Genomic DNA, 13,060 nt, shown 5'->3' with positions numbered 1-13,060 from the left:
CTGCTGCATCTTTTGGCCTAGGCCACGCCCATTTGCGTCTATGAATATTTTTCGCTAAATCGCGAAAACCGCAAAACTGTTTTTTCCCTACTCCTCCCACATTTCTTGACCAATCGACACCAAACTTTGCACACGGCATCTTCAGACGCACCCCTTAATGGTGCGTCTGAAGATGCCATTAAGGGTGCTACCCTTAATGGCGTTCGATAAAAATTTCGGACAATTTCGCCATTAGAGGGCGCAATAAACGAGGAAATTGTATATCTTCTACAAAATTTTGCAGCGAAAACGCTACACTGACTTCTCGCTACTCCTACCACAGTCGAATCCTTTGTATCCACAAGTTCAGGGTAGCGTTTTGAACACATGCTTCGCGTTGTGTCGGCGAAATTCACATTTCTTGTCGCGTTGTGCCGGCGAAATGCACGAGTCAGCTGCATCTTTTGGCATACGCCGTGCCTATTTGTTTTGAACACATGCTTCGTGTTGTGCCGGCGAAATGCACATTTCTTGGACCCCTGCATAACTGCTTGCAGTTCTAGTTAGGGGTCCAAGCCAACAGGTTGGATCCCTATTGTTTTTGTAAGGATTTTTTTTATTAGGGGTCCAAGCCAACAGGTTGGATCCCTATTGTTTTTGTAAGGATTTTTTTTATTTTTATTATTTGTACCTCCCTAAAAGTGGTACCACAGCCCAAACCGTAAATGGTGCCGACACGCCAATTGCATGACTAGATCCAGATCTCTTCGGACTACGCAGACGACCAAATCCAGACATGCCGGCCACTAGGTGGCGCTATACCAAGGAATACGCGTTTGGGGCTATAACTCCCACACCGAACCTCCCAGAGTCCAAAAACTTGTACACACAGATGCACTGGAGTCTGCTGCATCTTTTGGCATAGGCCACGCCCATTTCCGTCAATATTTTTTTTTTTCGCAAAATCGCGAAAACCGCAAAACAGTTTTTTCGCTACTCCTCCCACATTTCTTGACCAATGACACAAAACTTTGCACACGGCTTCTTCAGACGCACACGCAAAGAAATCTTCGGACACTTTTTTGATCCGACCTTCGATAACAAAACGGTAGCGTTTTGAATATTGGTATATTAGCTAAATTAGACGTGGAAAATCAAAAATCCAAAAAAATCCAAAAGTAGAGTCCAAATTGTACACACATGTTGTGTGTGTGTTGTGTGTTCGTGACTAACAGCCATAGTGTTCCATCAATATCCCACTGGCTTATGGAGTTCAATAGGAGGCTGTCCCACATTACCGGGAGAAAAATTGCACAAATAGAGACAGATTACAGCTGGGCGTTGATGAACAGTGTGCTCATCTCTTTTAACCAAGAGGATGTCTCTGCATACCTTTGCAGAGCATTCCAAATTGTGTCGGGACAACTCAAAGACATTCCAAAATTCACTGTGCTCCATTTGTGCTCTGCACATATACTTAAGGCAGTCTCCCAGGCCTTTGGGAGAACAACCAGTGACAGAGGCATAAAGGAGTATGCAACATACAGTTTTGCATACCTGCTGAACTGTACAAGCTTGCCAGAAGCACTTGAGGTTTTCTACCACATGTGTGTGCTGTTTGATGCAGAACAGCACACAGACTCAATCAATACCAGTGAAAGGTACCTGAATGGCGGTACCATGAGTCAAGACATGGATATTGAAGAAACACAAGAGGGGAGCAGGATCTGTGATTCCAGTGACCCTTCCAATGGCATTCTTGCAAGGTCCCCATTCATGCAGGCTTTTGACCAAAGAAGGGAGCAAGCCACATGCGACGTCCTGTCTGATGAAGCAGCAGACAAAAACAACTACCACTGCCCAGGTATAATTAATGTCTTGCTTAAGACATACATGCCCATAGCAAATTTTTTGTTGCTCATCTATTGTTCAATCTCAACTCCGAGACATAACTTTTGCCTTCTCATTTTCATATCATTTTGTGATCATTTGTTGCTGCTCTATTGCTCCTAAGGGACCCTTAGGAGCAATAGATAGATGAAAAAGAGATACAAAGTCTAAGCAGTATTTGAGAAGTAGGATAGAGCCATTTATGAGGGGAATCTGAGCCTTCTATAAGAAACATCTGAGAATTATGAGCCCTTATAGAGATCTCATCATTGTGTGTTCAATATCTCTTCCTCATCTCATTTATTTCTATTTAATGCAGTAATGGAGCAATATATGAGAGGTCTCTTTGAGCCACATATGAGAATAATGAGAAACAATTAAGAAGCACTACTGGAGCAACATGAGAGGTTGCTTTGAGCCACACATGAGAATTATGAGAAACAATTAATAATTATAAAATGAATCCTCTGAATTCTGAAAAAATGTTTTATAAACACTGGGGCACATTACAGCACTTTATAAAATATAAAACCAAACATTTCACTTGAAATAAAAATAAATAACCTGTGCAACCAGCAGATACAGGTTTCTATGTAAAGTGCTAACTATTGCAGGGACTTGCCTGCTAACTGCAATAAAACAGGAAACAAGAATGTCCAGCCTGGTGGAACTTAAAGGGGGCCTATTATGCCCCTATTTACTGTTCATTATTTAATTTGTTTGACCTCATAGAATTGATTTACAACAATAAAGGGTTGTCTAGTACATTATTTTTTTCTCATACTTTATGAGTATTACAACCCCCATGTGAAACACCCTGTTGCTTAGAATTTTGAGGCATTTAGAATCTTGGTGCTGACAGGGTGCTGAGTGCTGACGTCTCTTCAGGCACTCTGTCTACTATGGCTGCAGTGCTGCCGTACCAATTTGAGCCTGAGTCGGACCCCGAAAGCGATAATGGAGCTGAAGACGCTAACGACGAGCGTGATTTTAGTCGTAGAATGGACCAGGACATTTCACAGTGGTAAGCTTTTGTTTATGCTATTATACACACAGGCGATTTATCATGTATTTAGCGTAGTTTTTCGGACTTAGCTTGCGGCTAGTAGACTACTCGTACTATTCAAGCGTCCGTAACAAGCTTTTTATGTCCCAACATGGCATATTGTTGACTACTTTTGTCCGTCAAAATACAGCGTTATAACTTATAACATCTCTACCTAGGTGCACCTGTGGGAATTGTGCCACTATGCCCAACGAAGTGGAGAACGTCTGCTGTAGAGAAATCCCAAAGGTAAAACTGATGAGCTTTAGGCTAAGCTAGTTTGTTGAGAACGATGTCATGTCATATATCTATCATCTTCGGCGAGAGAGATATAGATAGATATATATATCTATCTATCTCTATATAGATATATCTCGCCGAAGATGATAGATCTATGACATATGACAGATATATATATTTCTCCTCAGAAGACGAGGAGCCTACCACTAGCACCACAAAACCTTATTAACTTCTAGTAAAATATGTTGCATGTTTAGATCATCTCTACTATTTATAGTAGCAACAGTAATACCAGTACACTTGTAAAGGAAAACGAGTAATCTCACCGTTCTCACCCGTTTGCTGTAGTACCAGCCAACTGTACCATGTTTGTTATGTGAAGTCATTGATACCATTTTTTGTAAATAACAATCCTACTCGAATAGATGTTGCTTCAGCAATACCAGTTACGAGAAATCTCACCTGTTCACTGTTGTCTCAGCCATCTATTTACTGTATAACAATCATTGTTATGTAGAACTAATCAGTGATTTAAAAAAATGTTCAATAAAAGTATGACTGGAAAACAGATGTTGCTTCCTGAATCTGTATTGTCCTATGCAGTCATGTTGTACTCCGAGGTCAAGGTCACTTTACACAGAAGTTATTTTGTCTTATTGTATTTATTAGGTACTACGACGAATGAGCCAAGTGCCAGAATCAATTACCTGTATGACACAACATCCAGGCCTGGAGCCTGTGTGTCTAAACATATACAGTCTACAAAATATTTACAATATTTACAAGTATGATTATGGACCTGTGAGGCACACAACAAATGAAGAGTAAGTAATTTTGTCTAAGCTCCTACTAAACAAAACCAAAGCAATATTATACTATTAATATTATGTGAATCAATTTACCATTAGAAGAAAAACAGAATAAAACTATTAGGCCGCGAGCAACGGGGTCTTACTGTGCACCTCCACCTCCCAACGAAGCCAACTATTTTTTTATGTTCAGCATGGTCAGACCATTAAAAAATAGTTGGTTTCGTTGGGAGGTGGGGGGTGCACAGTAAGGCCCAGTGTAGGCCCAGCCTATAAGAGGTTATTGTTGAAAACAGGTGGTCTGAAAGTTCTGCTCTTTTTCCCTTAGGCGTTTCAGGCATCTTGCCTATCGCAGCTTTGTAAGCTGGTGCTGGGGATATTTAGGACATAGTTGTCGGGTCGTCCTCCCGTCATGTGTGGTGCAGCGGATACGGCAGCAGTTCCCATCTGGGGCCGGTATTTCAAAACTTGTAATCCAGATCAGAATGATCCGGATAACCAAATCCCCCTGTCCTCAGCCACGGATCAACCTGATCTATCCCGGTATTTCAAAACTTTGCTGGATTGGATCAGAGTGATCCTGATACCGGCAGATTGGGATGTCCAAATCCGTCCCGCCCCCTGGATCACAGACAGGAAACAGGAAATGGAGCCAACATTTTACAGAAAAAGGAGAAGCTAGCTCAACTATTGTCTCTGAATTAAAGTATAAACTTAGCCAGTGTTGATGCGTCCTCAGACTAGATGAAAGGCAATCATTATATTGAGTTAACCAATTATGTAAATCAGCACAGAGTTGAAAGAAGAGCTCGGCGATCTCTAATTAAGCAGAGTTTGCGCTAATGCGAGCTAACGCTGCTCCATTGACGCCTGTGTTAAGGAGCTAACAAGCTAGTAAATAGGCTAGCGTCTGTATGTCGCGGTCCACAGTCCATTTGAATGCATTCACTCGCAAGGCATTGTGTGTAGATTTTAAAATGTGTTGTACATATCTTTTTAGGAAACAGTTGTTAACAAAGGGGACAGCCCTAAAACCTTAATATTAGATTTTCTTTACAGATGTCTGTGGGAAGAGACTTGCACAGACTTGCTCCAAATGGCATTACTTTTTGAGCTTTGGCTATGAAAATTAAGTGTGTGTGCTGAATGCATGTGAATAAAAACATTAGACAGAGTTTCAGTGGAGGCCTTTATCAGTGGGTAACTTAACAAAAAAAACTGTTACTTAAATAAGGCATTCATATTCAAACTTAAACATACAAATCGAAGTTTTGTTAAACAAAAGCACCAGACCTTATCAATGAGGATCAAGAGAAATACAAATTAACCATGGCATTTCGAACTGCTCTTCCTGCTGGTTCATCTGCTTGATGTGGTGGTGGTGGTGGCTGCAGCTGTGGTACTTCTGCCTCAAGTGGTGGTCTGTCCAGGATGTCTTCATTCAGAGGAACTCTTCTCAATTGGGCAATGTTATGAAGAACAATGCAGGCAGATATTATATTGCAGGCCTGCTTCGGCTCCACACGAAGATAGTTCAGGCAGGCAAATCTGCGTTTTAAAACACCATTGATACGCTCAATTGTTCCCCTTGTTGCGCTGTGTGCATTGTTATACCTCTGCTGTGGGTCACATGTGACAGTAGCAAAGGGGGTCATAAGCCACCGTAGAAGTGGGTAGCCACTGTCACCCAGGAGGATACCATCCGGCGCAGTTTGTTGCAGTCTTCTGTAGAGATGACTTTCTCTTAGAATCCGTGCATCATGTACAGAACCAGGCCATCTCACAACACAGTTGGTTATTTTAAGGTCAGCATTCCCTATGAGCTGCACGTTGATACTATGCCGTCCCTTTCTGTTGACAAATTCCCATTCTCTTTCATGGGGTGCCTGAATGTGTATGTGGGTGCAGTCAATGGCACCAATAGTGTTAGGCATCCTGGCAATTGAGAAGAATTTTCTCTTGGTTTGTGTTATTTCTTCCTCAGTATCTGGAAATCTCACATACTGGTGAATTAGACCAGCCAGGGCTGCTGCCACTGAATGCATGACGTCTCCCACTGTAGACTTTGTCACAGCCAGGCCATCTGCAATGACTTCATAGAAGGATCCACAGGCAAAGAAACGTAGGGCAATAAGCACCTGCTCCTCCACAGTTAAGGCATGACTCCTTCTTGTAGGACGTTGAAGATGTGGGCGAAGAATTTCACATATATACAAAATATCTTCTCTTCGAAATCTAAACCGTGCATAAAGCTCATCATTTGAGTACTGCTCAATGAAATTACCTCGTTGGACATACTGACGAGGCTTGTATTGTCTCTGACGGTGCCGCAGGACATGTACTATGGATGTCATGTTGAAGAAGCAAAGGTCATTGACCTAACGAGCCCAGTTTTAAAGTCTGTGACCTGTTCTTTCTCACCTGCTTTCAATTTAGCTTTATGGTATTTAAGGCCTTCCTTAGTGATAGGGCTTTCTCAGACAACATGGAGAAGAATAAAGGAAGTAATTTCACAACAGCAGAGACAACGGCCCTTTTGGAGGGTGTTCGTGCCAATTACCAGGCCCTTTTTGGAGGTTTTAGTGGTCCTGGACAGAGTTCTCTGTCCTCAAAAGTAAAAAATAAAATATGGGCCGACATAACAAGGCAAATTAATGCCACTGGTAGTGGCCAACGGCGGAGTGTTGAGCAGGTTCGGCTTAGGTGGAAAAACTTAAAGCAAAAGGCTACGAAGGACCATTCTGAGGCGAAAAACCCCCAAACAGGGAACAAGTCCATAAAACGTGGGGAGTTCACTGATACGGTTTTGGACATCATAGGAGGTGAGAGTTCCCAAGTCTTGTTTGGAATACTGCCAGCTGGTACAGGGGAGTCAATCGACCCCACGGAGCCTCTGAACCTGTCTGCTGAATTGGTCACCCTCACCCCTGTGGGGCTGGCATTTGAAGAGCCCAGCACAAGCCAGAGCCCTGTCTTGGAGGAGATGTGGAATCCACCGGCACCACCACCACCATGTAAGCGCAAAAGGCAAGCTGAGAAGGGGGATGGCTACAATGAACTACTGAAGGTGGAAACGGAACGGGCTCAGCAACAAATAATTCTAACAAATGAACAAATCAAACTAACACTTCTTAAACAAGAAGAAGTGAAGTTAAGAATTCAGTTGCTGGAAAAGCAGTTAAAAGACTGAAATGTATACTGCATAGTTTAACACTGTTTGTTTAATAAATCACATTGTTTTTCCTTCATAATTCCTTGTTAATTGGAGTTTGTAATGTCACTTACACGCAGTAGTGTAATGTTTATTCTGTGTTGCACTTCTGACGCCGATTTGTTAAAGCATTGCAGTGAACAGCGTGCATGTTTGCAGAAAAAAAAAAGGAACGTGAAAAGGAAATAAACATTGATCAAACAGCAGTGAAGCTTAGTTGTATTAAACAAAGAACTTTGGGAGCAGTTACACTTCAACTGTTCAAATCTTAACATGTAATCTCCCTCAAATCCACCTCTGAGGTGGGATCAGGGTGATCCTGATTTTTAGGATCAAACTGATCCAGATTTCCCACTTAAGTTTTGAAATACTCAACAGCAGCTTTTAATCCGGATCAAAGGCAGGATTGGATTGCCAAATCTGAATCTGAATCTTCAGGATCAGATTTGCTTTGAAATACCCGTTTTTAGGATCTGATCAGGATTTAATCCAATCCAGGTGGATTAATCCTGTCGGATCATTTTGAAATACCGGCCCCTGGTGACTACATAGGCTTCAGACCACCTCTAGATTGAAGCGGGAGACGTGACGGGCAACCAGCTCAGCCTTCGGAGTGCGTGTATTTTCTGCTGAAAGGTCTGGAGGGATGGGGATAGTCTTCATTTCCTCGTCAAATGATGTTGGGTCCTCAAAAACCTCCATGAGCAGCCTCATGAGGTCATGTACATAGTCTGGAAGATATAGCATCAACATACTAATGAATGTAGCCATAACAAATCTAAACTGATTTGTGTGTGTGCGCGTGCGTGTTTAAAGATTATCTTGGAATGTTGGATCTGTTTTCACGGGCTTCACAACACCTTCCCCCATCTTCGCCTTTGGATAGACAACTTTATAAACAGCCTGCCCTGCAGAAGTCGTAGCTTGCACCCGTGAAGCATTTTCGTTGTGGTGCATTGATGCAAGATACAACCTATAGTAAAAAAAAAAAAAGCACAGCCATTCAACAACACCGAGTGTGCCTGACAATCATTCCAATCAATGGCTTTCACAATTACGAGATGGTGTAAATTATTACCTGCACAACATTCCCATGAAGGGAAAAACCACATTCTTTGGAGCAAAACGCAGTATCAGACTGTGGAATGACTCCAGCGATGATGGCTGAGTTTTGCTACATCCTTCAGGACTCGTTTGTTAAGCAGTAGTTTCTCAGCTTTGTGAAGTGCAACTGACCCTTGAGTGAAAAAATAACACATGGTGAAATATCAGTGGCATCATTTTAGCACTGTGGATTTTCTGTGTAATGTTAATTTGGCACATACCAGGTTGTAGCCATTTGTTGGGGTCCCTCGACGCTCGTTCAGGATGCAGACATTTGGGGAAAAGGGGGTCTTCATGATCATGAACATTTTGCAAGTGATTTAGCAGCGATGTCCACTTTGCCACTTTTTCCGGTCCAGTGGTTGATGACGTAGCGCACCAGTACACATGGTTCTTGATGCTCTGTAGCCATTTCTTAAGAATGTCTTCTTTGTGCGATGCTTTCTCCAGTTTCTTAGACAAACCTATTTACAACACAAACATGTTCCTAGAAGATTTGTAAGTAACTAACTAAAAGTGTAGGCTATGAATTAGTGAAACACTTTACCTTTCTCAAAGTGCCAGACGTCATAGAACTGCGTGATGTTCCGTTCCCTCAGATATTTCTGGATCTGTGGATGGCGTCTAACAATGTAATCCGCCTTAAATCCGTTTGCCTCCAGATGATCTAGGCATCTTTTGAGTCCCTCCTTCTCCATGTGGTAACTGCCGCCTACTTCATTGCTCTGGTAGTGAGTGGGCATCAAACAAAAAAGATACGAGACAAATCACACACACACATGTAATATTCAAATAATAATACAAATATATTTATGTCAGAGAAACAAACCTGAACAAGTTGAATGTCCATAATGGTGTTGCTCTCCAGATTCATTAATGAGTAGCTGCCAAACTTAGCTGAGTGCCCTAAAAAAACAAAATGTATTACAGAATGCTTGACAGCACACGTTCAAGGGACAACATGTTTCATAATGCAGACTACTTATTCAATTGTCAGGCTTTCCCATTTCTACAAACCTGGAGAATCTGCCCTCATATCTCCTCCCACTGCAACTGACCCACCAAGGCGCAACTGTTGCTGGAAATGATGCTGCTGATCCATCTTCCACTTGTGAACAATAGCCGGTTCCATGTAATTCCTTGCATGCCTCCTGAAGGTGTCATACTGAAATATCTGGAGTTGCATGGCCTCACACACCTTTACATGAAAGGCACATAAGCGGTGTTTAAGAAAAGTCCAGTAGTGAGTTTCACATATTTGTATAATTGTAAAATGTTTACCTTTTGTAGTTGGATGAAGGAGGACCCTGTGAAGTAGGTAGCAGCTGAAAGTTGCAGGTTGCCGATGGGGGTATTTCCAGCCATGGGCTGACTCTCCCAATGTCTGAAGTAGCTGCAGTGTAGACATTTCTGAGTGAAAGCCACATAGGTACCGATCCTTCGCTGTTGAAGATCACAGCCTCCCTTACACACGGGGCAGTTTTCTAACAGCTGTTTGAGGCAGCTTTCAAAGACAATATACTTAGCCTCATTCGGTGTGGGCTGTGTCTCATACCTAACATAAGGCAGAAAACATAAGGCAGAATAATATTAGAAATACTGTAAAACTGGTAGCTACCAATCCCTAGCCAATGCTGCTTTTAGTACGATGCAGCCAATACTAAAAACCTACGAGACGTCAGTTTCCTCTGTAAGAACAGAGTCACCAGGGTTGTATGTCGAGTCCAGCGGATCTTTATGTGATTCATTTGAGGAGTCACTCTCCTCCTCTTCCTCCAACTCAAGCCGTGGTCTCTTGCTAGGTCGCCAGCCTGGGCCCTTTATTGGGGTTGAAGTCAGCAGTGAGTCTTGCAAATGAGCGGTTGTTTTCCGAAGTCTGCACTGACAGGAGACACCCGTGTCTGCATGGCTACAAATAACAGAAACAAATCGTATTAGAAACCGGAAATAATAATTTAGCTGTTGTTTTTTCCTGTTGAGTAACACTGCAGAGTAAACCTTTGTTTCCCATCACACATACAAGAAGCCATTTGCAAATATAAATCATATCCTATTTGGTTATGAAGTTATTTAGCAGATGTTTTTATCGAATTGTTAGTAGAAAGTAATTATGTCATAAATGAACGTATGCATAGCCCATATTAAAAAAATACAACATCCCAATACACAGGAAAAAGATGCTCTAAGTTTCGTATGGATTGCATACTAAGACACTAAAAACTCAGTGGCTACATACCTTTGCTTCTTACGTGTGCCTTTAGCGATCCCATGGACAACTGTGTGCCGACTGATGTCGACTTCAACCGTGCACTTTGTATTCCCACAGAATGCATTCCCACCGGTGAGTTTGTTTGGGTTCCCGTCGATATCCTCTGAGGCGTGTCAGTCTGGCATCCGACGTGTTCAAAGGGGCGATAATGGGCGCTGCAGTCCTGCTAAAATTATCACACATAAATCACGACGAAAATGAATTTACACAGTACACACTAACAACATCTGAAACAGGAACTGTGACCATTTAACCCACCTAATAGTAACACTTCACATAGCTAAGGCTAGCTCTCAGACAGTTTAGAATTGTAGTTTGAGATCCCGCGAAAAATGTGGAAGATTAACCAGCCTCACGACAAGACTAGCAGCTAGCTACAGAATGGATTATTTTATGGTAGGAAATGGTAGGGTAAATACCCCAACTAACATTAAGCTTACACACACACAACACAGCCACTTTTGTTATTATCACTATAGGTTTACTTACATGTTGAGAGGCATCTTCACCCATTGGGCCACAAAGTGTTGGAACAGCATCTTCCCTAAGAGCTAGCAGTTTCGCAAATCCATTGCTGAACAAACGCAGGTTGCTGAAGCAGCCATCCGTGAAGTGGAGGCGACACAGAAAAAGGCTTGGTAAAGTCGGGGGAATAGGGTTAAAAATGAAATCTAGCCAACGGCTACGTGAAGGCTCTGCCTTTGGCAAACCATACAAGGGAGAGGTCCCTTCACAACCAAGAAAACACTTTCTAACCATTGTTAACAAAAACTTGCTGGGCGGCGGGAACAGCGAAATCTAACTATTCTTCTGACTGATTCCGGCAGTTTAGACGCTGATCAGCGTAGTACTGCCCTCCCTAGGTCAGATGTTGAACTTGATTTTTACATACATTCCTGTATTGTGCGGGAACTGCAGAATTGCCTTGAAGATCAATTGGTGGTGTCCAAACAAAGTTATATATATATATATATATATAGTATTATGTCTTTCGGTCCATTCTGATCGTTGCCCCCGACCCCAACGTGTCCAGGAACGCAGCAAAAGTTGATTGATGACGCTCTCCCATTGACTCCCAGCAAAAGTACATGCTTACGTCACCATGTACCGGAAGTAAAAGAAAGCTGCGGAGAGAATCCCAACGAGCCGTTTCTAGGCAGCTCGGTAAAAGTGATTTGCGGTAGTAATTTACTCCCCCTTGCGGGAATTTTCTGGTATTGTAACTTTGCCAACCATTTATATACCCCAAAACATATGTAAAGCGCAATAGGAGAAGGAAAAAACGGAAAAGCATAATAGGCCCCCTTTAAAAGGAATAGTTTTTTTTTTTTTTAACCTGGGCCTTATTTCTGTCATGGGGTGCCTTAATCTACTAATTGGTAGCATGTTGGTGAAGATCGGCGTAGTTTTGACGCTGTTCAGACCATCGCGATCGAGCGTATATCCATATGACGGGAGTAAGCCGGGCACAGACAATACAGCCTCTAAATAAGTCATTAGGTCTTTATTTCACCAATGCTTTAAGATGAATGAAGGAATGAACGCGTGCTACCGCCCCGTTAGCTCAGAGCTGCCGTGTTGTTGTTATTGAGGCTTTTCTACAACCGGTTCACCTGGGATGACGTCATCGACGGGGGCGCTAGAGCACAGCTGGTCCCAAGTGAACCGGATCAATAATAACAACACGGCAGCTCTGAGCTCACTCTGAGCTAACGGGGCGGTAGCACGCGTTCATTCCTTCATTCATCTTAAAGCATTGGTGAAATAAAGACCTAATGACTTATTTAGAGGCTGTATTGTCTGTGCCCGGCTTACTCCCGTCATATGGATATACGCTCGATCGCGATGGTCTGAACAGCGTCAAAACTACGCCGATCTTCACCAAAATGCTACCAATTAGTAGATTAAGGCACCCCATGACAGAAATAAGGCCCAGGTTCAAAAATACCGAACTATACCTTTAAGCCTGGGGAAAGGGGACATGTTAAACTGGGGCACATTAAAACACTTGTACACTTTATATAAAATATAAAACCAAACATTTCACTTGAAATAAAAATAAATAACCTGTGCAACCAGCAGAGACAGGTTTCTATGTAAAGTACTAACTGTTGCAGGGACTTGCCTGCTAAGTGCAATAAAACGGGACAAAAAGTCCAGCCTGGTGAAACTGAAGACTGGGGAAAGGGAACATCACCAACAACTCAACAAACAGCGACCATTGCTAAGGAGTGCATTCAGGTCTACTGCTGTTCTCTCCTGCTCTGGCCCTACATTTGTTTATGAAGGCCTTCTTCAGTTTGCTGTCATCAATTTTTGTCCAACCTGGCATGGTTGCACATCTCAGGACATAGGCTGCAAGACAAAAACATGTAAAACTTGAATGAGTTCTTTTGACAAATGACTCCAAAGACCGACTTTTATCTTTATGCAGCATAATATTACAATTTTCTTCTAACCAAGCGCTTTGTGTAGCCTTTACGCCATCCGTGTGTGTGTGTGTGTGTGTGTGT

The 13,060-nt window shown here is 42.4% G+C and overlaps 3 protein-coding genes across 7 annotated transcripts; 1 reads left to right on the top strand and 2 right to left on the bottom strand.

Annotated features, from left to right (window-relative positions):
• The first annotated feature begins 2,681 nt into the window (after nucleotides 1–2,681).
• Nucleotides 2,682–7,981, top strand: LOC130378686 (P2X purinoceptor 7-like). Its single transcript, XM_056585391.1, has 4 exons — nucleotides 2,682–2,893; nucleotides 3,094–3,163; nucleotides 3,824–3,978; nucleotides 4,292–7,981. Exons 1-4 carry the CDS (start codon nucleotides 2,772–2,774, stop codon nucleotides 4,539–4,541), a joined length of 597 nt encoding a protein of 198 aa, XP_056441366.1. The 5' UTR covers nucleotides 2,682–2,771; the 3' UTR covers nucleotides 4,542–7,981.
• On the bottom strand, nucleotides 3,697–7,984 carry LOC130378685 (putative nuclease HARBI1). The gene has a single exon (XM_056585390.1). It carries the CDS (start codon nucleotides 6,315–6,317, stop codon nucleotides 5,271–5,273), a length of 1,047 nt encoding a protein of 348 aa, XP_056441365.1. The 5' UTR covers nucleotides 6,318–7,984; the 3' UTR covers nucleotides 3,697–5,270.
• A 25-nt stretch (nucleotides 7,985–8,009) lies between these two features.
• On the bottom strand, nucleotides 8,010–11,483 carry LOC130378682 (uncharacterized). 5 transcript variants are annotated; one of them, XR_008894842.1, is made up of 9 exons: nucleotides 10,515–11,483; nucleotides 9,951–10,187; nucleotides 9,560–9,833; nucleotides 9,296–9,476; nucleotides 9,108–9,184; nucleotides 8,826–9,003; nucleotides 8,500–8,742; nucleotides 8,253–8,411; nucleotides 8,010–8,147 (listed from the first exon to the last, which is right to left on the bottom strand). XR_008894842.1 is itself a non-coding variant. In XM_056585388.1 (8 exons), the coding sequence occupies exons 3-8, from the start codon at nucleotides 9,641–9,643 to the stop codon at nucleotides 8,308–8,310; spliced, it is 867 nt and encodes a 288-aa protein (XP_056441363.1). In that variant the 5' UTR covers nucleotides 9,644–9,833; nucleotides 9,951–10,187; nucleotides 10,515–11,483; the 3' UTR covers nucleotides 8,010–8,307. The 5 variants fall into 5 exon arrangements, 2 of the variants coding, with proteins under 2 accessions (XP_056441363.1, XP_056441362.1); XR_008894840.1 differs by having other exon boundaries at nucleotides 8,253–8,742; nucleotides 10,515–10,713; nucleotides 11,037–11,483; XM_056585388.1 differs by having other exon boundaries at nucleotides 8,010–8,411.
• Between the last annotated feature and the right edge of the window lie 1,577 nt (nucleotides 11,484–13,060).

The sequence above is a fragment of the Gadus chalcogrammus genome, unplaced genomic scaffold (genome assembly GCF_026213295.1).
Source record: "Gadus chalcogrammus isolate NIFS_2021 unplaced genomic scaffold, NIFS_Gcha_1.0 GACHA099, whole genome shotgun sequence".
Taxonomy (NCBI): domain Eukaryota; kingdom Metazoa; phylum Chordata; class Actinopteri; order Gadiformes; family Gadidae; genus Gadus; species Gadus chalcogrammus.
Note: the sequence above shows the minus strand (reverse complement) of the source record. Positions and strands in the feature narration are given on the sequence as shown.